The sequence below is a fragment of the Neolamprologus multifasciatus genome, chromosome 23, assembly GCF_963576455.1.
Source record: "Neolamprologus multifasciatus chromosome 23, fNeoMul1.2, whole genome shotgun sequence".
Classification (NCBI taxonomy): domain Eukaryota; kingdom Metazoa; phylum Chordata; class Actinopteri; order Cichliformes; family Cichlidae; genus Neolamprologus; species Neolamprologus multifasciatus.
In genome coordinates, this window is record NC_140460.1 from 30,564,754 (window position 1) to 30,591,859 (window position 27,106).

The following is a 27,106-nucleotide window of genomic DNA, read 5'->3' on the forward strand; positions in this document are numbered from 1 at the left end:
TCTGACTGACTGGTGTAAGTCAACCAGATGGGGCCAGGTCTGGCAATGATGGCACTATTTATGTTCCTATTTTAGTTGGAAGACCCAAATGCCATGTTGCAATATTATACTGCTATTGTAGCCAATGTTTCAAATGCAGGTTTGACAGGTTTGTGAGTGTACACTTTATCCCAAACCTAGTGAGGGTTTACTCATCTTTGCCAGTGGGTGGCTGTAGCTCAGGTCACCTACTGATTGGAGGGTTAGTGGTTAGACCCCTGGCTCCTCCAGTCTGCATGTCAAGAGTGTGAATGTGTATGAATGTAGTTAGGAAGCACCCAGTTTAGAGAGAGTGTGTGATTGGGTGAATGTGGAGCACTTTGAGTAATCCGGGAGAGTAGTAAAGCATTATCTAAGAATCAGTCCATTCATTGTCTGAACAGAGTTTCGTCATGTTACTTTTGCACTATTATGTTCTGGCACATGTTGTTATTACATGGCTTGATTAAGGTACACATTAGGCTGACATCTGGGGCCAGAGCTGAAACTGTTCTGGGCCAGCACAGGGCCAGCAGGGTGTCTACAACTGGCCCATGGCTGCACACAACTTACATATTGCCCACATACCACAAAGAATGACGGCCCTTTGGTGGCTGGCTTTGCCAGAGGTAATCCACACATGGGCCAGCACAGGACCACCAGTGTGTCTGCAAATGGCCTTGTGCTGGCCCATGTGTGGGCCACATCTGGCAAAGCCAGATCTGGGCCACCAAAGGGCCGTCATTCTTTGCGGTATGTGGCCATGTGTAAGCAAATTGTGTGGGCCAGATCCGGGCCATACCAATTTTGCTATGTGGGCTACTGCAGTGTAAATGGAACTTCAGCAGAGCAACATGTTTGTCAAATTAGGGAGGAAAACGTGTTCAGCACGCTGCTGGGTTTTTGTTACTTTGTGCTAAGCCGGAGTCATGGTCAATTGAACTTTAAATGATCAATCTGGAAGCAAAGAGCCCCATAATCAATGGCCTAATGGTGGAAATACCAATGTTCTGTCTCTGTGATGTAAGAGTTCTGAAATTGGCTCTGACAGCCTGTCTGTCAGGCCAACAGCTCTCCTCCTCTCCTTGAGAAAAAGCTTCATCAGCGTGCGTCACTGTATCTGTGCGTGCATGGTGGTGGAAGAAGTCGGCACACCGAGGGAAGATTTCAGATTTTTATGGTGAGAACATGCTGTGAAAAAAAGGAGCAAGGCAAGAACACTTGCATGTACACATGCATAACAGAGAGTCCATCAGGTACAAATTAACATCACTGGCTGCTGCATATTTTTATTGAACACATTTCCTGCGAGAAATTGCTTCGACTGTTTCTCTTATATTGCAGCTTAATCAGTCGGAAAGAAGAAAACACACTGCAGACTATTGCCAGGTTTGTGCTTTGATATTCCTACGAAGCCAAACACCACAGATTAACTACAAGATTTCACTGTTCAACACAGCGCAAGATCACACACATGACACTGAGGATCCTTCACCACAAGGCAGTCACCAGTTTGAAATTTACTAAAATGGGCCTCCTTAATGAACACTTGTTTTTCACTTGGTTCTTCTAACGATGGTTTAAGAAACATTTTTGCTGCTTTGAGAACACTCAGAGCACTTGCTAATAAATAAATCAATCAATTTCACAACTGCAGTGCCAAAAATAGCCATAAGAAAAAAATGTAAATACAAAATGTCGCCATGAGAAATACATCCATCATAAATATTAAGACACCATTCGGCAGTCTGACAAAGCGCTATGAGGCTGGGAGGGCAGGAGGTTTTGGCAGATTCACAGCAGAGGCGAGATGGAGGAAGACAGAGGGAGGGGAGTAAAGCACAATGAATTAACCAGCCGTCAGTCACCGATGAAGTGTTTGAAGTTCCCGTGTTCTCCTCACCACCGCACGACCTGGCTGCCATAGTCCTCTGTGGTGGCTACCTCCTCTAGCACCTTCACCTTCACCTCCTCCTCTTCCACCTCCTCTGCTCCTCCTCCTCCTATTCCCAGTCTCCAGAGTTCAGCCAAATAGGTCCTGTGCAGCCGCTGTCTCTGCTGCCTCTCCTGCCGTCTCCTGAGCCGCTCCTCCTGGTGTTGCCTCTGGCGGTTATACTGGTAGCGCCGCAGGAACAGCTCCTTGGCATACTCGTAAAGCTCCATGTCGAGGGCGTTGAGCCCTTCGATGCGCCACCGCACCTTCTCGCTGATTCCCACGCTAGCAGCTCGCGTGCTGTTGATCTGCGTGAAGGGCCGGATGAAACGCAGGCCAAACGTCCGTTCAAACAGATACTGCGTCTTGCGCTGAAACTCCGTCAGGCCAAAGAAGGCCATGTTGCGTAGGTTGGACTTGGCGCTTGCGAGCAGCACGCGGCCTCTCTCCAGCTCGCTCATGGACGACATGTTGTAGCATCCCACCAGGCTCAGGTCTGCCAGCATGCGGACTTGCCGGTTGTTAGCAAGGTTCGAAGGGCAGTTCATGAAGTCAGGAAGGGGCACCCCTGTCCAGTCTTCACCGCTGTAACAGGCAGGAAGCTCATCCTGAGTGGGAGGGCGGCCATCACACATGTGGAGGGCAGTTTTCCAGGTAGCCCCACGCTGCACATGCTTCCACTCACTGAGGTAGCGTGACACAGGGTCACGTAGCATAGTGATGTAGTAGAAATTCCTGCAGAGACAGATTAAGAGACACGTTAGACGAGGTGCTTGACATGCACATCGCACTAGCTTAAAAATGAATTCCAAGGTGAAGATCCAACAATATTAGACATATGACAGGAGGAGGTACCCAGCAGCATTCAGAACCAGGCTCCTTTTTTCCAAGAGGTAGATAAAAAATCTGAACCCACACTCATTTCTGTATACACATAAAGTTCACTAAGTGAACGTGGAGCAAACATGTTTAAAAAGGTCCAGCTTTTACTTTGAAGGTCTCAAAGGTCTTCATTTCCAGTCGGCATCGAGTGTTAGCAAACTACAGGCAAAAATGACCGTGTATGTGTGGGCATAGCCTAACTGGCACAAAAAAAGAAGAGTAAAAGTAAGCCAATATTTACATTAGCATAGCTGAAAAATAATAATGAAGGTTTACCAGCATAAACATGACTTCCCCTAATACCACAAATCAGGCTTTTTGTTTGTTGTTTTGATGCCATGTTAAACTAACCACCTGCTGCCTGTAACTCAATATTTGCATACTGACATAATTTCACTTACAAAGGCAAAAATTCATATTTCAGCTGATCCGCTCACAGTTTGATGTTTTTTCAACAACTACATAGATATATTTTTTATCATTCTCTTTTAAAACCTCAAACTTCAACTGAGTTACAACAGCACGTGGTATTGAGTACAGGCGGTACTCAGAGAAAGATACTAAGGTTGAAGAAACGTGTCAGCGAGTCACATTTTCAACACAGCGACGGAGGATGAAACTATACATCAAATTTCTCATATCCTGCCACAGTTAAAAAAGAAATATGAGCGGAAAAAAGATACCACAGCGTTGGAAGTATATGGAGTGCACTGAAAGTCTGATTAGGGTTTAAATGAAAAACATCACTGAGTATGTCTGAGGGTGTTAGAGAATAATGACATTGAAAGAAACACAAACCAAGCACGCGTAGCATTTAATATCCTGCAAATGTGGAATTATTTTTGTTTTTGTCACACCAATTTGCTCCTTCCTGCCTCTAGTAATGAGTTTTTTCATCTCCAGCACCTTTCCTGTCTCTGATCTGCCTCTAACAGCGTTTCAAAAATTGCTGTAACCTAGCTGCACGGAAGCCTTTCAGCGAACAAACACAGCTTTCTGCTCTTATCTATTGATTTCAGTGATGACCAGCATAACAACAAGGTGACTGAGGGAGTCATCGGCAGGAGAAATTCAGCCATTTTCAAAAAGTTTTTTTATTCCTTCTTCTAAACGAAAACAGCATAGATAAAGGAGAAATTGAAAACGTTCATCTTGTGTGCACAGATCACCATGACCTTACCATGTCATGCAGAAGCCTGACATAAGGCCTAAATAAAATAAAAAGCGGAACATTTTATTTCTTTCATTCCGCACAGCTGAATTTTACTTTCTGGGAGGTTTCAGCTCCAAGGACACTTACCAGCAATACTGCACTGGAAAATTCTCTTTTAAACCTATTTGCAGGAATGGTTTCAGCACATAACGCAAAAAGAAATTTCCTCATCCACTGGTCTTATGACTTGTTGATGTACCTTTCTTGAACCAACTGTTACCCTGCAGGTGTAATAATCCCTTATGGTTTGTGTGTTTCTTTCTATAGTGTAGTATATGAGTGTGCAAGTGTGCGACTGCGTGATTAGCTGAAGGTGGGTTTAGTATGCTGGTGCTAATAAAAGCAGTGCCGGAACACACACATTTCACATGGTGCTTTAATTTGAGTTACAGTTTTTATCAGTCAGGCTTGAAATGCTTCACAGTTATTGTGAAGCCTCTTATAAAACAAAACACTGAAAATTTCCCTGAGTGACAGCCGACAACTTCTGAGATCTAAAAATCACAGAGGAAGAGACGATTCATACCTAAGGCCAATTAATTAGAATTAATAAACTCTTAATAATAAAAAAATATTAATAAACTCTTTTAATAAATAAAAGAGTTGCGTCTTTGGACTCTGGGGGGAAGTTAGAGTACGTGGAGAGAGCCCTGTACAGACACGAAACCATTGCAGTACTGAGTGTATACTGCAATGGCAAAAATTATCCTAACGAACTCGGATTTTTGCTGCCATCTAGGAAGGGTAGCAAAGTGTAATCATTTATGTGGCTGTTCTATCATTAGCAGCTCAAATTTCTTTTATTTATGTTGTTATTTTACACAGCCCTTAATATCTTCTATGCTTTCTATACTGTTCAAGCCCTCTCGCTCTAAGCTTCTCTGCTTAATTTTGCCTTTGTTTCACCTGTTTTTCAAGACATTATACATTTCATTCCTGTTTTACTGAGCTTTTGTAAATTTCTCTTTAAGATTTTTTTTAATTTTTAGTCATCGTCCTTTAAGAAAAATACTTTTGATTACATTTTTACAAAGGACAAAATGAAAATCAAAAAAGGACACCTATCATGAAAGGAGAGCTGACTGCAGTGATGTTATGAAAGAAATTAATAAAAAGGAGATGAATTTCATCTCATTTTGCTAGTGAAAGAAAAGCAGAAGTGTTTGACTGTAGCATTAAATACTTCTTTGGGTGATACAACGCAACATTAAAACCAGATGCCAAATATTGTTTAGGTTCCTCGAATGCTGTGAAAACAGTTTTGAATCGTCGAGGTATGGACAAAGGGCCTCTGGATTCAATTCAATTCAATTTTATTTATACAGCGCCAAATCACAACAACAGTTGCCTCAAGGTGCTTTATATTTTAAGTTAGACCCTACAGTAATACATACAGAGAAACAATCATATGACCCCTTATGAGCGAGCACTTTGGTGACAGTGGGAAAGAAAAACTCCCTTTTAACAGGAAGAAATCTCCGGCAGAACCAGTCTCCAACTACAAGATGGAGACATCTTGTAGTTTATCTCGCCAGAAAGGTGGTAGTGAATTCTTTTGATTGGAATAATCTGATGTCTGAATCTCTTGCAAATGTAACATCCACATGAGTCCCAGGACGTGGTATTAGCAGAACGCTGGACTGTTGGATCTAATGTATACCGGATGTAAAAAGAGCATCTGTACAGCTGTAATAGCTTAAACTTCAATGCTAAACTGAATAAAATGTGATTAATTGAGAGAGCATTTGTGCTACAGAGTAAAGACTGCACAGCCAAACAGCCCTAAAAGGTCAGCAATTTAGCAATTATTGCCAGACAGCAATATCAATCAGTTGTGATATATACTTAAGTGAGTGGTGTAATGATATCACAGCAGAACACCCGCAGACAGACACACCATCCAGAGATAATAGCCATGCACAGTGCAAGCTAAGTGAATTACTCTGCCGTCTTTACCGAGTTGAACAGACAGCAGTAGATGGATGGGCACACAAGAGCGCCTCACAAAAACAGCCTTTGTTGTACTTCCTGGAAAACAGCTCAGCCTTTTCCTCCTCCTGCGCCTATCATCTATCTGTACAGCTAACCACAAGACAGTCAGATCAATAAATGTCCATGCAAAGCAGCCTTTGTGTGTCTGTGCTTTCATCATGACCTATTGACAAAGAGCAGTAAATGTCAAAGCTCTCTGCTTACTCGTGTCAAGGACAGAGGCGGGGGTCACGCAAAGAAGGTCAAGAATGATTCCTCACTGGGTGTGTAGTTGGAGTCTTCTCATGCAGCAAACAAACTCTCACTTTGATCGAGAATTTTATGGCGTTTATGAAAGCAGAAAATAACCATGACCTCAACCATAGGAAGTGTTCTTTTGAATCTGAAGTGGCTAAAGTGCTTTCAGTAGAAACATTTCACTCTAAAACGGAAGGTCTTGTTAAAGAGCATTTGTTGAAAGCTGAAGTAAAGTAAATTTGTTTTGGCTACTTGGGAATATTAACTCATTTGTTAGAATAAATGTTTCCCTGCATTCATGAGCTAACGTTTTCTGTCCACTAGTTGTGACAGGGCAGAGAGCGAACAGGACAGAGGACCAGCATAATTAGCTGAAAAGGGCGAAAACAATGGCAGCGGTTCGGAGGCCTGCAGAGTAAAGGTATCATTTTCTTTTCACATAAAAGAAAATGTGAAATGAATTGCGGAGTAACCCCTCCGCGAATCACTACCTAAGGGGTTTGTGTCTCCCAGGAATCCCAGGGCCTATGTTGTCTGGGGGCTTTTGCCCCCTGGTAGGGTCTCCCATGGTAAATTGGTCGTGGGTGAGGGACCAGACAGAGAGCGATTCAGAAGACCCCTATCAGAAGACCATCAAGGGAACAGTTCATCCTGGCAGGGATAGGGTTACTGGGGCCCGGCCAGGCACAGCCCGAAAAAGGGACATGGGCCCCCCACCTGCAGGAGGCACCATAGGGGTCGGGTGCATTGTGAGCTCCTGGTGGGCCGATCCCTGGCTACCAAGACTGGCAATTCACACAGTCATTTAAGGATAGTATTAATGTGGTCATTTTACCATTGTGATACCATATACAGGGTGGGCCATTTATATGGATACACCGTAATAACATGGGAATGGTTGGTGATGTTAAAGTCCTGTTTGTGGCAAATTAGTATATGTGAGGGGGCAAACTCCTCAAGATGGGTGGTGGCCATGGTGGCCATTTAGAAGTCGGCCATCTTGGATACAACTTTTGTTTTTTAAATAAGAAGAGGGCCATGTGACACATCAAACTTATTGGTAATGTCACAAGAAAAACAATGGTGTGCTTGGTTTCAACGTAGCTTTATTCTTTCACAAGTTATTTACAAGTTTCTCTTTGTTCACAGCCATTGACATGTCGAAGAGTTTAACACGTGAGGAGCGGATCGAAATTGTGTTGATATCTGGTGAACGCAGTAACCAGGTCATTTCAATGCAAGACACCCTACGAGACCACCCATCTCCCATGCTACAGTTAGCAAACTGCTTGCTAAGTTTTCGTGAAACTGGTTCAGTGTTGGATTTGCCAAAATGTGGACGCAAGAAAACTGTCACTAATGAAGAAACATCAGTGATTGTCCTAGCTTCATTCAGCAAGAGCCCACAGTGTAGCACTCGCCGCATGTCACTAGAGAGTGGCATTAGTCGAACATCCCTTCGGCGGATATTAGCTACTCACAAATGGCACCCTTACAAACTCCAGCTACTGCAGCATCTCAACGAGGATGACCCAGATCGGCGCACAGAATTTGCAGAATGGGCAAAACAAAAATTGGAACAGGACCCTCAGTTCACGCAGAAGATTTTGTTCAGTGATGAGGCAAACTTTTATGTGAATGGTGAAGTTAACAAACAAAACCACTGCTATTGGTCTGACACTAACACACATTGGATGGATCCCTCCAAGACTGTTGGAACAACAAAAGTGATGGTTTGGTGTGGTATATGGGGTACAACGATAGTGGGTCCATTCTTCATCAATGGAAACCTCAAGGCCACTGGATATTTGAAATTGCTACATGATGATGTGTTTCCCTCTTTATGCACTGAAGCTGGCACGTTCCCTGAGTTTTTCCAGCAAGATGGTGCACCACCACATTATGGGTGCCAGGTCCAAGCATTCCTAGATGAACAGTTTCCTGGAAAGTGGATTGGTCGTTGTGGGCAGTTGAATTGCTCCAAAGGTCTCCCGATCTGACCCCCTTGGACTTTTATCTTTGGGGTCATCTGAAGGCAATTGTCTATGGTGTGAAGATACGAGATGTGCAGCACCTGAAACTACGGATACTGGATGCCTGTGCTGGCATTTCTCCTGCGGTGTTGCTATCAGTGTGTGAAGAGTGGGAGAAGAGGGTTGCACTGACAATCCAACACAATGGGCAGCACATTGAACACATTTTATAAGTGGTCAGAAACTTGTAAATAACACATGAAAGAATAAAGCTACGTTTAAACCAAGCACACCATTGTTTTTTTTTTTGTGACATTACCAATAAGTTTGATGTGTCACATGGCCCTCTTCCTATTGAAAAAACAAAAGTTGTATCCAAGATGGCCAACTTCTAAATGGCCACCATGGTCACCACCCATCTTGAGGAGTTTGCCTCCTCACATATGCTAATGTGCCACAAACAGGACTTTAATATCACCAACCATTCCCATGTTATTACGGTGTATCCATATAAATGGCCCACCCTGTACTATTGCTTCCTCCTCCCCACTTTTGCCAAAGTGTTTGCTCATAGGGGGTCGTATGATTGTTGGGTTTTTCTCTGAATGTATTATTGTGGGTCTACCTTACAATATAAAGCACCTTGTTGTTGTGATTTGGCGCTGTATAAATAAAACTGTATTGAATTGAACTATAAACCCGTTTTTAATAAAGTAAATGGCCTGCACTTGTATAGCGCTTTACTCAGTCCCTAAGGACCCCAAAGCGCTTTACACTACATTCAGTCATTCACCCATTGTAGCCACAGCTGCCCTGGGGCGCACTGACAGAGGTGAGGCTGCTGGACACTGGCGCCACCGGGCCCACTGACCACCACCAGTAGGCAAACATGGGGTTAGTATCATGCCCAAAGATATTTGGCATGCAGCCAGGAGACAGAGACCTTAAAGCTTCTTTATATGACTGTTCTAGTGGCTATTTGATTGATACCTGAGATTACAGGCTCTATGTTTGTAGATACCCCCTAACATTTAGCATTAGGTGCACCAATTACTTAACATTAACATTAGTTAAACTTGACATAGTCTTGCCAATGATTATTTTTTCCAAGTAATTGACATTCTATAATCTGCAATACAGAGCTGAGAAACTCTAGCTTTCCAACCTTTTCCTGTGATGCTCATTGCTTTTGCATGCTAGTTCTATCCAGCATGATCTCTTCTTTATCATCCATTTATATCGGATATCGTCTGCCTTCAGTCCTGGTTAATTCCACATGTGTCAAATCTTTCAGGCCTAAACATTTTCAATGTTTTCAGGTTCTTGATTGATCGAGCCAAAGCCTGATGCTCATTCAAACCTCAGAGAAGTTTGAACAAAGCTACGGTCAAATAATAGCTCAGTCATTGCCAACACACAACAGTGGGTGTGAGATCATGCATGTTGGTCCTGAAGGCAGAATTAAATCGGCTTGTCGTATTTTGCTGGCGATCAATCCGACACCTTGTCAATGTCCTCGTTGCTGCCTGTCACCTTTCCCCACACAGCAAACCTGCAAACACTATTGATCGCCCTCTTTCCATCTCTCTTCCTGATTGTCTCTCTCTTACTCTCTAAATCATCATCAAAAAGCTACAGAGGAAACTCACAGCAAAAGATCGATATGTGCCTTGTTAATTCACTCACTACCATCAAGGACGCCATCAGACTCATGATAAAAGCCTTGATGGAAGCTTTTTATGCCACAGAAAAACCAGCCAATAGAGAAGCTGTGTGGATCAACAGCAATCTTGTTTATTTTCTCTTTTAAAACCTGAAAATGGATTATGTTGTATTTGAGACCCTCGTATTTGCTATGGCTCAACTTCGTACTGTTACAATACACGCTGTGAATGAAGTATCGCTTTCTGAGGTATTTCTATCAGCCAAGATGGGAGAAGAAGTGACTCTTAAAACAAGCACAGGGCAGGACAATTTCGCTCCTGAAGCCCGGGACTTGATAACTTACGCAGTTGGAGCAGATCAATTTTAAAGGTGTTTCTTTGCCCCCAAGGGATCTAACATGGAATTACAAATTGCCTCAGCCACCGCCATCCTTAGTCACACGCTTCCTGCTGTCTCCACATTTCAGTTTCATCTTTCCAGAAGTCATTTTTAAATGCTAAAATTGACTGATTTGCCAACAATATTATGATTTGAGTAAATAGAGAAGAAACAACTAGTTATTAGTAGGGATGGGTACCGGTATCCGGTGCCATGATGCACCGGTTCTGACATAAACGGTAGTAACCAGACCAAAAAGCAGCGCACATTTCGGTGCTTTATTTCTGAGCTGTGATACACTTTGAATTCTAGCCAATCATTTTACGTTTCCGAGGATAGTAGGCGGGTCCAGGTACGTACGTTCTTTTAGAGCAGAGCTACAGATTAAAAATGCCCAAGGCAAAGCGGTCAAAAGTCTGGCTGTACTTCACAGCAAAAGATGCAAACTCAGCAGCCTGCGACAAGTGCTTTAAGCTGATACTGTGATACTGTCAAAGGAGGTAACACCTCAAATCCGATGAAACACCTGGCGACGCATAGCGCTTTTTTTAAAGCCGAAAGATGCACCGTATTTGATAGCTTGCTGCGAGACCTCACACCGTGCACATCTACTGCGGGTGTGTTGCCTGTTATCGGACCCAGAGTTAGCAACATCCCCCAAAAACCCGAAGAGGAGAGTCCTGGCCCCTAGCCCTGCCAGTGTAGCAGAAATGATGAGGATGATGATGCAGCAGCAGCCGTTCTTCTCTGCGTGAGTAGCTTAATGTTGTTCGTGTGTAATTTACGTTGAGTAGGCTAACCACGTTATTACATTAATGCATGTAAGGTGAACTAGCAAACACCGTCGTAGCTACATGCGGCTGTCTTCTTGTTTGATGGCAGATACTCCCTTCACCCTGGCCAAAAAGGCTAAAATGACCAAAGAAAAAGTGGAAAACAGTTAAACATGAGAGGTTTTTGGACAAAGTTTGTGTTTTTTCCATTGTTTAAACACTGCTTCCAGCCAAGAGTGATACCATATATGCCCTATAGCTGCAGAAAAGGTTAACATTGTTATCTTTTTACAAAAAAAACAGCTGAACATGAGAGGTTTTTGGACAAAGTTTGTGTTCTCCATTCTTTAAGCACCGGTTTGAGCACCGTTTAAGCACCGGCACCATTTCAAAAGTACCGGTTTGGTACCGGTATCGGATAAAACCTAAACGATACCCATCCCTAGTTATTAGTGTTTATAGTAACTTGTGGTTACTAGTGGGGTGGCTGTAGCTCAGGTGGCAGAGCAGGTCAGCCACTAACCAGAAGGTCGGTGGTTCGATCCCAGGCTGCTCCAGTCTGCATGCCAAATATCCTTGGGCAAGATACTAACCCCGCGTTGCTCTCCGATGCATCCATCGGAGTGTGAATGTGTATGAATGGTAGATTACTTAGCACTTAGGTCAGAAAAAAGTGCTTGTGTGAATGGGTGTGATTGGGCGAATGAATTAGTTGTATAAAGCGCTTTGAGTGCTCAGACAGAGTAGAAAAGCGCTATATAAGAACAAGTCCATTTACCATTTACTAGTCAGTAAGTAAGTAAGTTCATTATTGCATTATCTACTTCCTTTCTTTTCATGCTACAAGTTGTAAATAAACTCCTCTTTGTGCACTTACTTTTTCTATTTGGATGACATAGCAGGTGTATGAATCGGTGCGCATTATTTCCATCCACCACCCTGTCCCTGACGTATGGTATCAGTTACTAGCTATCACAGACTGGTATGATAGCACAGTCCAGCTACATAGAAGATCACCCAGCTGTCTATCCAAGTTTAGGATTTATTAATACAAATATATTAATGTAAATTTGTATTTGTAGTTCAGTCAGAATAACATCAAATAGAGGTTGTGGAAAATATTTTTCTTTCATTAATTCATCAAATAATGAAAATCTTGTCAAAACAAACCTAAACAACCCCAATGAAGAAGATAATCTAAGTGTTAAACTGTATAAATAAATTCCCCAGTCCCACCCATGGAAAAAAATCCTTAGATTTGTTTTTATGAGGCCAGAATAAGCCTGTATATAAATGTCTACAGCAGCTAACACTGCATTTAGCTGTCATTCTTTCTCAAATTGCCTCTTGGTGAATGGAAGGCTACAGAAGAGCAGAAGGAAAAAGTTAGAAGAGTTTGAAAAAAAAAAAACCCTACAGACAGCGGACATCTGCAAATCCAGGAACAAGTTAGACAACTAGAAGAGGAATGTCAGAGGGCAGAGGTAAAGGGCACGTTATCAGGATGATCGAGTGAAGCTGCTCAGATGAACTGAGACCACAGAAATCTCATCTCATCAGGCTCTGGACCAAGAGGTCAAGGGGGATCCATTTTCACTCTTCTGTACTAATTTAATCTTTGTGTCCCAATTACAAGCAAAATGATCCCTGTCCCCATCTGCAGCACAGCGGGTTCACCGTCCACCAAGCACAGCACACACAGAAACTACAACACAGTACTTTCTCTTTGAGTACTAAATGGTGTCTCAGAAGTGCACTCTCCCCTCCGAAACATTACCCAGTTGTGGAGAGTATCTGCAGGTACCACTGCTTGATAACTGATACAGAACATAGATTTAGAGGGAGAGCTTGAGGAGAGAAGAGATGGGCAAGGGCTGTACTGTGATCTTCATTGGTCAGAGATATCAAAAGCTATTTTCAGCAATAAAAAATGCCTCAGGGACGGTGGTGTGGAGACAAGGGGATGGAGAAAGACGTGGTGTCCAGGCAAGCCGGGTGTGAAGGTGTGGTTTTGCTAAAAACTGGGTGATAGACTACCTGAAGAGCTGGAGGCCACTTATATTTGAATTGAGTAATCAACAGTTCAATATAAATTTATATTTGCAACAGAAATCTCCATTTATGAAAAAAATAAAAATGTTTGCCTTTCAGATGTAATTCTCCATAAGGTTCTTTTTTTTTTCCTTTTTTAGAGACAACCATGTCAAGAATAGCACCAGGGACATCAGCACACTTACCTGGCATGTGCAGATTTAGTCATTACAGTGTCTTAGCCTCAACCTTACTTTGACATCTTAATCTTTGCAGATTCGTCAGGTGTCAGCTTTTCCTCTCGGTCCATGTACATAGAGTAGGGATAAAAGGAAGACTGCACTTGAAAAGGATACTAAAATGAAGTAAAAAGGACTAAATCTGAAGTGTAGTCCCTAAACAATTTAGCAGTTTCATGTTGGCTCGTCCGTCTTATACCAAAAGATCTGACCGATTTTAATCCTTTTTAACAAAAACTTCCTGCTTTTGATTTTTTTCCCCTTGTTTGAACAAAATCTAAACACACACCAAAACGCAGCCAGTCCCCACCCATCCCCACCCCCACAATAAAGTCTGTCTTCGACTGCCCCTAATCCCCCGAAGGAGTATGAAGATTACCAAGATCCTCTGAAATATCTCTTATTTCTCACTAAAACACGGGACACTGCTCACTGCCTTAAAGAGTGCAGTGAAAGTTTTGATTTTTTTCAGAATTCGGGCAATTTTACTTTTTTTCCTTCTACTAGAACACTATTTCCTTACAGCACTTTTTAGGAGAAGGATTTAAACCAGACATTTACACGCAAAATAAATTTCTGTATAAAAGATACTCGTTTGTGTAACTCTCTGTGTCTCTCTTATTATGGTTAGATATCAATCAACAACCAGACTACTAAACAAGCAGTTGGTGACAGTGGGAAGGAAAAACTCCCTTTTTACAGGAAGAAAGCTCTGGCAGAACCAGGCTCAGGGAGGGAAGATTGGCACTTATGTCAATTTTTTTTTCCAGTTGAAAATGGAGAAGCAAGAATTACTTCTCTGAGATAAGGTGGTGTCTGAGAAGTGACACCTGTCATTCAGGAGAATACTGCTGCAGTTACCCACACCCTAAGCACTGGTGTAAATGCTACATAGCTGTAGTAACTTTCCTCAAGCAAAGCAACCAATGTTACATGTATACTGGGGCCATAAGGTTGCAGTTTTTCAAGGCAGCTATACATGATTTTCATCAGATGTCAAATGCATCAGTGATCTGTTAAAGACTTAAAACGACAAATAAAAATAAATCATACATAAAGTATAAATAATAAAGCATAATAAGTAATCAGAGTAAATATCAATAGGTCAACAGTTTGGTAAAAAGAAAAAAAGAAAAGAAAATTATTTAAAAATATATATATTGTAAATGTGGCCTGAATCATAAAGCATGTGATTGAGGTCACCTTTACAATGATACTGGCATAACAGGCTAGGGGATAAATCACCCTCTGACAAGTCATTCAAAATGTGATATTTTGAATGCAGACAGACGTCACTAAGAATCTGGTGAGGATATGTTGTGTCATGAGTGTGAAAAGACATACGCTAACACATACCTCGGATTGAGCGCATCAAGCGTCTACACCTCATCATCAAACACTTGGTGACATATACCTCGTCTGCCACCACCACAGGCTAGTCAGAGCTATATAAGGATAGGAAAAAAAACCCTCAATGCTAAACCTGTGGAGATTTTATCCCTTGTCAGCCTACATCACAATATCAGGCTGCAGCATAGGATCTCCCAAAAGGCCTGCACGTTTACCCTTTCCTAAAAATAAAACTCTGGTGTCAGGTACTGTACATCTACTTTTCCACCCACAGCAAGTGACGAATTAGAAGTTGTGAAATGTCTCCTATACAGAGGTGTGCAAAAATCGACACTCTACATTTCAGACTGGTATCTTTCTGTTCTTTCGAGGATACAGTCTAACATTTAGGCAGATTATAGTTTCGTATGAGATAATGCCACTTATCTCGTAAGTGGCTAACTTAAAATCTGTTCATTTTTTAAAATTAGTCACACAGAATTACAAAAAAAAAAAAAGACAACAAAAAAGATAGTAGACATAGTCTTAGGGGCATCAAACTTTACACGAATATCAGAAACATACATCAGACATCTATGGCGTTATTTTTGTGCCACTATTCTGAGCGCACGTAAAAAAAAAAAAAAAAACGTTGCAGGTGCAAGTGCTGCATTTTGAGGAGAAATTTATTTTGAGCGAAGAAAAGTTAAATTTGAGTGAACAAAATTCATTGCTGCATGCAAAAAATGTATTTCAGTGTTTGCTATTATCCATACACACACACACACACACACACACACACAATAGCAGCCCCTCTCGCTCAGTTTTTGCATTTGCGCTCGCTCGCAATGTGTTGCTTGTGCTCTCAACATTTCTGTACACCGTTATATTTGTGCTACAAAACCAGCCAATCACAGACTTGGATGCAAAAAAATCTGATTGGCTGTTTTGGTCTCCAATCAGCTCAAAGTGACAAAATGCAATATCCCAGAATCCATTTCGTCCAAAACTCAAACGAGGCAGTGGCGGAGGAACACAGAGTGGCGGAGTTTGAAATATTACTCTTTCTGGGTCACAAAATAAACTTTTAAGATATTTTCATGCGAGAATGGTGCTGTGTAAACTTCAAACATCGGCTCGATTTATCAAGACATCACATATTTGCAAAAGTGCTCTGACTTTTTCGGAGATGCCTGTTACCCACTAGCTGACCGGGTGGTCACTTGGGTTAAACATAATATATAAGGCTGAACTGACAGAATAGTGGCACAAAAATAATGCCATAGATGTTTATTGTCTAAAATTAAATCATAGAATTGTCAGGCCTAAACTTTCCAGGGTTGGCTCGCCTAGACTACCCACTAATGTTTAAAAAACACTAAATCAACAGTATCCTTTACTTTCATTGTTTGTCTCTTCAGTCGCTTGTCGGGTATGCTGCCTGCCAACTTTGCATTCCTAACAGTTATCTCCCCCATTGTTTTAAATTGTACTATAACAGTAGCACAAACTAGCATTGTCACACCAGCCAGTGCTAGCTTTTTTTTGGCTTCAGATTAATAACCCTAAGTTAATAAGTTAAGCAGATAACATGTACAGGAATATTTCTCATAAAAACTAGCCACTATAAGCTACTGTCATACCAGAAGATATAAACTGTATGCATGAAATTAAACGCAGAAGTAGATTTTACTGACTATGAACTTTATTTAAACTCATCTGGTGTAATTAATGTTGTTGTCTTTAAAAAGTTACAAATTGTCATTTAAAGGAATCGCACACCCACTTGGAGTGTTTTTATGATTTCTGGCTCCTGGAGTTCTCATTTTCTTTTATTTTTGCATTTGTCACACCGATTTTTAACAGCTGTGTTGTTGTCAGCAGCCTGAAATGACCTCATGCGAAAGCATAGACACTGAATTACAGTCAACGGCAAGGTTGACAGTAAAAAGACAGCATTATGCCCACAGACATTTAAGGTCTCCCCCTTCAGAATGAAAGAAAACCTCAATAATACACACCCCTCTCTGAAATCTCCACATAAGGCTCTCTGACTCATTGCCACTGTGAGGGAAGATTAATGTCAAGAGACGTTTTTCTCCCAATAGACTATTATTTCCATAAATAATAAAGTATTTCAGTATTTTGATCAGATCTTTCTTACCTTTTTTCCTTCTTGGTTACTAAACCATGTCAGCTTCCTGTTTCTTGTCTTTCCATATTTTAAAGCCTTTAAAGCCATTATGGCCATCAGTAATAGGGTGCCATTGCCAGATTAATAGCTAAGACCACATTATATGTGTAAGGAATCCTAATTAAAACCCTGGCTCATCTGTGTTCTGGCCATTCTTTGTTTAAATCTGAAATAATGAGGTCAGTAGTAAGGTTACACTCTCTGACTGCTCAGTGTGAGGCCAGCAGTCGAGGACGAGCAAGACTGCCCGGCAATTCAAGCAGGGCTGACATGTGGCCTTACAGCAATTTCATACCCCGCTGCGATCTGAATGCTATAGCCCCGTGCTGTGAGCACAGCCCTGAAGGAGGCTTTGGCAGTGGTCTGCCTATCAAAAACTACTTGAAGTGGCCATGTAAGTTTTACGTGTTCAGAGGGAAATTACGAGACATAAGGATAGCTGTGTATGCTGCTTAGATTAAGTCAGGGGTGGATGGGGGGAAAAAACGAGAAATGGCAATCACAATTCACATTATATTCTACTTTTACAAAAGGAGTGTTTGTGTTGTGTGTTATCAAATTCACTGTCACCAGCTTGCTGCTGGTCTTACAAGCAAGAAAAACTGTTTGCATGATGCATCCCTATAGCTGAACACTAAACCTGTGTTTTATGCCAACTCACCTAAAAATGAGGAGTTGATTAGTGATCAGTCTCTAATTTTAGTTGTTTTTTTTACTCACTCACTGAAAACTCTTTCAATATGTCAACAACCTACAATGACAGCAGCATAAAGAGAATAAAATGATAATTACAGATATGAAACATTTCCACCTATTACAGTGCAGGTATGGTCAAGTTTCTCTAATACCCTGCTGTAGTTTATGTATTTGCTTGTGTTATTAGTTTCCACACTGGCAGTGTGTGTAGGAGAGAGGTGACTTCAAGGTGACTATGAAGTGCTGCTCAAAAGCAGACAGATGGTGCTTCTGTATCCAGAACATACCAGCAGGACCAACAACACACAGCAAATGTGCAAAATATTCCCGAAGTACATTAATAAGAAGAATCCAGGTAGAGAAGATATTTCATCACTGAATTGTGTGACCATGAAAAGAGACTGATAACAACACAGCCAAGGTGTAGATTGTGAACATGCCCTGAAATATTCTCCACATTCAGGGTACAGCAAGGAATTTTTAGACACACTTCACCTCATTTCAAAATCCCCTGAGACCAAAATATGTTTCATTATGCAGTCAGCTAGAGAAAGCTGGGAAGCTTCAGTGGACATATACATTCTTGCCTAGTAACCAGTCGCTTTGCATGACATGACCTGATGAAAAAAAAACTGTAGTTAAGTTATCAAATGCATTGGTTTTTACCTTAGGGGCCACATTCATACAGTTGCCACATTCCATTTTATTTTTTATTGATAAGAAAGTTTTCCCACCGTAGTCAAAAGCAGTTCTATAATCAAAATGATTAAAAACAATGATTATTAAAGGAACTCACCTGCTGAAGCCTCGCTTGTGTTTACACTGGGACAAAATCATAGAAATATTTCACAGGCGGTGGGAAGATTATGAAAGCCTTCAGTCTATGAAATGTTGATGGACTGAAAAAGACAATCAACCTTGGTAGCAACTGGAGGAGTCCTCTCAGCAGCTTCACTGATGTCTTATTTATAATGGCAGTCTATAAGGAAACTGCTTTCTGTGTGATGTTTAAGAAAAACATTTTTAACCAGAATAATGCCCAATGGACCAAATGGGAAAATGGGAAACACCATTGGTTCACATAGAGAGAGATGGAAGTCAAATGAGCTTCATCATCCAAGCTGCCTTATCCAAGTTAGCTTATCCATGCCTTATCTTATTTTCTCCATATCCAAGAACCTAAACCAGCAAACTGAAGAAGATCCGCCTAGTGTTCACTACATTAATTGGCTAAAAAACCACGGTGTCTCCCAAGTCATCAGGTGGAGATCTTTTAAATCTTCCTCAAATCAGATCCAAGCATGTTTTCAGTTACTGTCTTCCTGTACTTTGGAACAAGCTTCCTGTTGACCTGAGATCAATTAAATCTGTGCACACATTCAAAAACAGACTCAAAACCTTTTTTCCCTGCACAGACTTACACTTAACAGCTGTGTTTTCTCTCCATGTTTTATTTTTGCCATTCTCACAGTCTTAGGCCATTGTAAACCTACACAGGTTCTTTAGTTTTTATCTTATGTGTTAAGCACATTGAGTTTATATATAATGAAAATGCCATAGAAATATAATTGCCGTTGTCAAGGGTGATACACCTGGAGGCAAAATGAGGTCCTAAGTCAACTGATGGTCATCCTGGAATGAAGGAAAAGTACCCACAATGCCTTGTCCTAAGCCTAGTCCTATAAAGTTCACCCTGTTTGTAAGACCAAGAAGTGTTATATCAAAACAATCTGCAAGAGTGGAAGCTGCCCTACTGGATACTGAAAGACAAAGGAGCAGATCCGGAGCAGAAACTCTTTTCCACCAGAGATCGCTACAACTACTCACAGATCTTGTGGTGAATCTTGTAGCGGTCCCTGCACACAGAGCTAAAGGAGACTGCAGTGGGCAGCACATAAATGCAAAAGGCTAAAATATACAGACACAGCAGCAGAGGCAGAACAACGCAGCTGGTGTACGCAAGTGTTCCCTATAGAGGTTGGATGCAGCAGATTTGTGTGTGGCCACGTCAACAACCAGACTCCTGGAGAACATGGGGGTTCAAAGATGGGCTTTTCAACTTACTGTACCATCAAGTCACTGTTACACCCTGCTGAGTGAAGAAGCAGCAGTACCTTTGGAAGAAGAGGAAAAAATTCTTAACTAGGCCAAAAGATATCCAACGTGAGGGGTAAAATCAGAGGAGGGCGCGCCCAGGATGCCAAGTATTAATGTAATGCTCTCTTGAAGTTTCGTAGGCTTATTGAGGAGAAACCCATGAAGGACAGTGCCTTTCTGATGACCCTGGTGAATTTTTTACCCCTCCCACCTTTACAACACAAGGCACGGGTGCTGATTATTCTTAGGGATGTAAACATCAAGTCTTATAAGCTTAACCAGAGCTATTTCCATATGGCTGCCAAGTTGCAAGACTTGCTTCTACAAGGACTTTGCTTAAGTCTAAATTTAATTAAAGCCATTAAATGCTGGAAAATTTAATTCAATGAAATTTAAAGGCGCAACACAGGAAAGAGGCAACAAACTAGATACAAAACCTTATTTGCGAGTCTGTGGGGACTGACTAGCCTGAAGCGGCTGTTAGAAGAATGGCAGTTCCTGGATTTTCTACATTGGCCCTTCCTTTTTCCTTTAAAGCCTTTTTCTAACATCCTTTTAAAGCTTTCATTGACAAACTTTGATAACAGAGCAAGCTGATGCTTTACAACTTTGAATTACATGTCTTCACTTAATGTGACAACAACTCAAGAAATGAGTTATGACCACTCAAGCGGCATCGGTATGGAGTTAAACAATGGAAGCAGGATATGCCCGCTCATCTGGGATGTGATGAGATCAGCTCCAGATAAATGATACTTATGCACGGACCCTCCAACTATGCACGGCAGGTGCACAAGCCAAAAAGGTACAAAAGCACAAGCTTAACCTTGATGAAAAAAATCAAGCTAATAAAGGTCTCTGAAACATATAAAGTAGCAGAAAATGATCAAATATAAACTTTTTACCCATGTTATGCGTTTTTGTCTCTGTCTGCAAACTACATCACATCCTGCTTAATGTAGCCTTGAGATAAAAGTGGGCTTCATCTATTCCCAGGATGTTTGATCACTGACTGTCTGCACTCTCGTCGCTATCTGTGACTTTAATATCAACATGCTTTGACTAAGTTGGATTTTCTTTTGCAGTCAGACGAGGGAAAACGTTTTGAGTGCTTTGCTACTTATGATTATGCCCTAACTTCGGTATAGTATAAAGCAGCGAGGATTATAGATATTTGGGAAAACAGCTCTAACACTGTTTAACCTCTCTTTAGAACACAGGGATCAAGGCTGAAATACAAATAAATCTAGCGAGGCAGGATGATCTTACAGAACGGATCAGAGTAGCATTACATATCGTATTAAGATGAGTCGTAACACGTCTCTATAAAAACGCAAACACACACATGGACTCAGTTCTATTTCTCCTGCTGCCTTCGCTGTGTGCGTCACAGTCCATCGTGAATGGTCTGCATCGGCTGAAGTGACAAGACAAGAGCCTTTCAGTTCTGATAAAGCTGCATGAAACCTGGTGGCAATGCAGATGACTCTGCAATTCAGCAGCTTTAATCTAAAACGACAGAAAGCCTTCCCTTAATTGTTCCTTTCCTTCCACGGCGCTCTGCGCTGCGTAATGGTTCCCCAATATTTCTTCCTAAAGGTGGCGGACAGAAAATCAAGCAAGCATTATGCTGCGGGAAATGAAAACTTCGGGTGACAGATTTGTGGCTGTTAAGTGAGTTATGACTCACAGCTCTTCCAACAAATTCACGGGTATAAGCTGAGTTGTGACTCATGGTGCATTTGGCTCCGATTTGATACCTTCTTCTAGAACATACACACAGCAAATTGCAGCAGCACACTGAATGCCATTAGACAGCAGACGCTGATTCGGTCCTTATTAAGATGCCAGATTTCTAAAAGCCACTCAGGAGCAGCAGTGACCTCTGACCTTGCTGTGGAATGGCAGAATGAGTGGTTCTCTGCATGGATCAATGTCACATTACCAGTGAGCTCGTCCCCCGAGGTACTTTGGTGTCCTATATCAGCGATTGTCTGGTGCATATGAGCCACAGAATAATTGACACCCACAAGTGTTCATTTTACAGTCATTATCTCCGTGAGTGGAAGCATGATCTCCCATCTACCACTTCCTGTTTTCTTTTACTCACAACATAATATAAAATGACTATTTAAAATAGAAAGGGCTGCATAAACCAGATTTGTTTCCATCTTTAAACATGAAGTCACCTCACCAGCCAGCTGAATGTCAACGCTAATGAGTGCTGATTTTTCTCTAGCTATTATATTGAGTTGACAAGTGTTGACTGAAGTGTTGTTGATTCACTCATAGCGCTGATTTGGCTCTGAGGTGACTCCTCAAAACTATTCCAAAGCCTTAAATTAAGTCTGATGGCTGCCACTGAGAGCAGTTAATGGATTTGGAGGATTCTTGAAGGCACTCCTCGTCCTCGTCTAGCCCCTTTAACACTCACAGTAACATATGGAGATTTGCTCTCTCAACCAATTGCAGAGCAAATTGGCTTCAACACGCAGCCGGAACACCTCAGAGGACCGTGCCCTTCTTAAGTGATTTACTACCTTAAGCTTAGCTGTGCTGCTCCTGTAATTACAGCAAATTGAAACAAACCTGCGGATGAGGAAGCAGCTTGTCTGCTCAGCTGTTTGCAAGTGTGCTGGAGTGGACATGCAAAGCGGTGCTCATGTTGACACTGCAGCTTTATCAACCCTATACCCTGCATTACATGCCAATAAAGAGAATTGGTGTCATGACCTACAATGTTGATTTGGCACTTCAAGATAAGCAAAGCAGATCTACAGTGGGAGAAAATAATTATTTGATCCCCTTCTGAATTTCTAAGTTTGCAACTTACAAAAAAATAAAAATAATACATTTTATTTATAGGCGCCTTTAAAGACCCTCACTCATTACATTAGTATCAATCAACAGATCATTATATGTTCAAAAGCAAAAAAAACAATCAGTTAATCAATACTCCTGATGGCAGCTTGTTATGTGTATTAAGCACACCTGCCACAGAATCCACTCCAACCTCCCCACCAGAGAAAACGGAGCTCTCTGGCATCAAATTGATCTGCCATGTTTGGATTAGATTTAACATATTGATGATTGGTGATTTAACATATCACCTTACCATCTATCTCATTGTGATACCATATACTATCACTTCCTGTTAAAAGGGAGTTATTCCTTCCCACTATCGCCAGAGTACTTACTCATAGGGGGTCATATGATTGTTGGGTTTTTCTTTGTATGTATAATTGTACGGTCTACTTTACAGTATAAAGCACCTTGGAGCAACTGTTGATGTAATATGGCCCTGTATAAATAAAATTTGAATTGAATTGTTTTTCTGCTATTGATGGACCAATGGGCATGGCCAAGTAAAATCTTTGACAAGAACCTTCCTCCTTCAGCTGAGCTGAAGCTTCAAGCTGCCAAACAGCAGCCAAAAAACTAAAAGACTTTTTGAAGTTGTCTAAAATCCTTCCTGAAATGTCTGCTAACCTGGTGACCAACTACAAGACACATCTTACCGCTGTCCTTGGCAACAAGGATTTCTTCACCAAGTGCTAAGTCATGTTTTGCTTTGGAATCAAACACTTATTTTATTGAATGATATGCAATGATATCAATTTTATGTCTTTTTTTTTCTGCATTTCTGCCTCTCTCCATAAACATGAAGAGAGTGTATTTCTTTGTAAGTGAGCAAACTTACAAATTCAACAAGGAATCTAATAATTATTTGTCCCAATGCACATCTTAGCCTATTAACTATAAAATTGCAAACACATTTAAAAACACACAAAAGAATACAGTGATTTGAAAATAACTGTGGACATTGAAAGAGTATTACAAACAGAAATCGTTCTCTAATGGAAATCACTGCATGGGCTCTGGAACACATCTGAAAAGCATTTTCTCTCAATGTAATTCACCCCTGACTTGTGCAAAATTCCCTGGGCTAAAACTAATTCAAGATGAACTGAGACAAAGTGGAAAACTGTCTAGTGGACTAATCAGAATTTGAAATTCTTTTCAAATCTCATGAATGCCCCCCGGAGCTAAAGGACGATTGTCTACGTGCAATCTCTGCACTCAGTTCAAAAGCCAGAGTTTGTTTTATTGGGGAGGTGCACCTAATTGGCTGCCACACCATTTCCAAGGAAACCCATTGTCTTGATTATTTAGGTAGAGGGTTAAATATGAAGTATTTCCATTTGAGAGGGTTGCACAGATTTCAAGACTGTAGCTCACACGTTCACTCAGTTCAGTATTTAGCAAAAAATGTACCAAAAAATGTGTAGGAAAAATATGCAAGGTGAATACATAAAGGATCGTCAGGTTTTAAGGATAAATTGCTTAAAACATGAACAAACTGTGAAAGGCCCACCTTATTAACACTTGCTTGTTGAGTCACTCACTCATTAGTTTAGCCTGATTAGTCACTTATCCATTTGCCCTTTTGTTTACCTACTTAATGGATGATTGAATTAGAATACAGTTGACTGATTGGCTTTTTAATGCATGCACTCCTTCTTTTGTTCTCCTTTACTGACTGATTGATTGAGTGAGTGAGTGTGAAAGAGAGGTTAGAGATGTCTTTAAGTTTCATTTTCAAATTAATTCATTTATTTCATTGATTTATTCATTCTTAAGCTGATAAGAGAGCCAAATGCTTAAAGTGAATAAATGAGTGAATCAATCTGAATAACTGAGGTTGAATAAATTAGAAATCAATCAGTCAATCAGTGCCCTGTTGCATACATATGTCGGAGAGACTATGGCTAACAGAGGAATAAGCAGACTTTATTTCTATTTCATTGTTTGGCTTATTAACACAATGAATAAGAGATTCAAGAGTGATAGTGTGCCTCACTTACTTATGTGTAGCACATACAGTGGGTTGACATACAAGTAAGATGTAGCTGGTTGAGTGAATTTGTCTGTTTAAGAAGCAGTTAAAACATGAATGAATGAATGAAATAACCATAACCGTGACCATATCAGCTGAGTAAACGGATCCACTGATGAAATAATAAGTTAATCAAATCGCGTTCACAAACACAGATCACACCTGTCCAGCAGGTCACCCCTCACCTTTTGCTCTTTGGGGTGTTCATCTTGTCCCTCTTGTTCATCACTACAGGCACGCAGCTCGTGAGCTCGGTCCAGTCTGCATGCAACCCGCAGCTCCAGCCCGTGGAGAACCGCGAGAAGAGCCACGATTCGGCTTTCCCGGGCCGGTGACAGGTGCATTTCCTCTGGCCGGCCAAGCAGTCGCAGGGCTGCTCCAGCTGGATGTTTTTGACCAGGTGCCGCCCAAACGTGGTCCCGCCGGTCTTCTGTATGTGCAGGAACACCATTACGTCGTCCCCGCGGATGTTGAAGTCGACGCGCCGGTCCAGGTCCCGTTCCGTGAAGTTGAATCTGGATGTGATTTTGGAGGGGAGATCCTCGTCCGCCTCCGGCTCCGTGTAAACCAGCTCCAGCCCCGCAGAGTAGCGCTGGAAGAGCCCCTTCTCGTCACTTCTGAAGTAGCAGGTGTTGCTGTCCGCCGGGCACACATACTGATAGCCGATCATGAGGAAGATCACCACCGCAATGGGGATGAAGATGAGTCTATTGAACTTCTCCTCCATGGTGGAAAACTCCTAAATCACGCCGTCGGCACAAACGGTAGCGTGACGTCCGAGTGGGTCCTTTTCCTCCCCCCGTCTCATCCTGCACTTCGAGCTCAGGGTGATCGCCCAGAGTCTAAGTCCCGACGGAAGGTGAGAACTCTTCCTGCAGGGAAGCTTTGACCGGCCTCGTCCTGCACCAGGACAGCACCACTTCTCAAACTTAAGGCTGTCACTTTGAGTCCAGCTGCTTCCTCAGTGGTTCAAACATATTTCAGCTTAAATGTGTCAAAGTGCTGGCACAACTCTCGTGCAGTAACAGCTCCCAAGCACTCAGAGCGGAACCACGCATCCCCGCTCGCGTTCCTGCCAACTGCTGATCGGTATCTTAGCCGAGAGTAGAGCCAGGAGCAAGAAACAGACAATTAAGAGATAAACTTCCGCTCAAGACTTTCAAAATACATTGCTTTACCATATTAAACTAACATGAAACAATTGAGGTAAGGTCCAATTAGACTACATTGCTTGACTATATGCAGTTAAAAAATAAAAGAAATATCAAGGCAATATATTTTACATATTCTTTATTAATGCTTTCTTGTATAATGTTGTTGGTGTTTCTTTCAGCTTGTTTGAACTCTGAATATTGCTTTTCTAAATCAATCAATAAATAAAACGTTTCACTGTATCATTTTGGTTTGAGGGTTATTCACACTGTCCCAGCAACAGTCCATCAAAACTACACTCAAACTACAAATTACTCATTACTCAGTCCAGACAGACTAGCTAACGCATTTTAGACCTTGGGCCTGTTATAAGCTGTTGATCAGCCCAGATCATCCATCCCTATTCTTCAATAACCCAGTTCTCCTTGCCTGTTATAGGTACTGATGTACTTAAATCACACATGGAGTGCCAATGAGTGAAATCACACGGAGTTCATGCTTTTATCTTGAAGTACAAATAGTGCAACTTCCTGTTTTATTGTCGCTGCCTTGTTTCAACATCTGCGCCAGTCATCTGTCCCGGCTGCCGTGTCGGTGACGCAACCGCATCTCTAATCACACACACACACACACACACTCACGAACACACACACACACACATACACACACACACACATGCGCTATTTGAGTGCCCTGGAAACAACTGCTGGCGGAAAGTCACAATTAAGTTAAAAATTGAATTATATTGAGACTTGAAGCGGAAATGATGTAAGCACGCAGGATAATAATTGTATTTTTCCCATTTGTTATAAAGGACAAATGTCCGTCCAGATTACACGGTGACAAAATTAAATAGTAACTGTATGTTTATTCCACATGGTTTGTTTTTTAGTATTTTTAATAATTCTATTATGTTCACGAAAGGCTTGAGATTTGCTCTGTTGAGCCTCAATAAAGACACGTGTTACAGGTGGGCCTTTATTTTGCAGTGTGCAGTGTGACTTTGAAAATATGAACTGAGCTCCATGCAGGCAACAGGAAAGAATAAAGTCCTCAGGCCAGTCATTTCAGCACCATGGACAGATTCCAGCAGTCAATAATTGGCAACGTGTCTGAGGGGAAACACACGGTCTGACACAGGTCTCCCTGGATATCAACTGAGCTGAACACATGAGTCCAATAAAAGTTTTACAGTTACACAGCGCTGTATGCACACTACATGCTCTAACTAAGTCAAGCCCTCCATAATGGATTTCCTTTAAGCCTGCACTGATCAGAAGCCTTTGTTATTTTTCCCCAAGATGAAATCCATCAAAGGATTTAACCAGGGCTTACTTTCGTATATATTCTATTCAATCCTCTTTCAGCACTGAGTGCCCTCTGCCCTCTTGCTCTGGCACTGACTTA

General features: G+C 41.6%; 1 protein-coding gene across 1 annotated transcript; it reads right to left on the minus strand.

The window, feature by feature from the left end:
- Window positions 1–9: 9 nt before the first annotated feature.
- LOC146491959 (heparan-sulfate 6-O-sulfotransferase 3-B-like) lies at window positions 10–25,668 on the minus strand. Its single transcript, XM_085150877.1, has 2 exons — window positions 24,733–25,668; window positions 10–2,686 (listed from the first exon to the last, which is right to left on the minus strand). Exons 1-2 carry the CDS (start codon window positions 25,272–25,274, stop codon window positions 1,918–1,920), a joined length of 1,311 nt encoding a protein of 436 aa, XP_085007003.1. The 5' UTR covers window positions 25,275–25,668; the 3' UTR covers window positions 10–1,917.
- Between the last annotated feature and the right edge of the window lie 1,438 nt (window positions 25,669–27,106).

Coding starts and splice junctions, on each gene's coding strand:
- LOC146491959 (XM_085150877.1), bottom strand. CDS start 25,274: ATGGAGGAGAAGTTCAATAGACTCATCTTCATCCCCATTGCGGTGGTG. Junction 2,687..24,732: donor AACACCCCAAAGAGCAAAAG/GTGAGGGGTGAC, acceptor CTGTCTCTGCAG/GAATTTCTACTACATCACTA.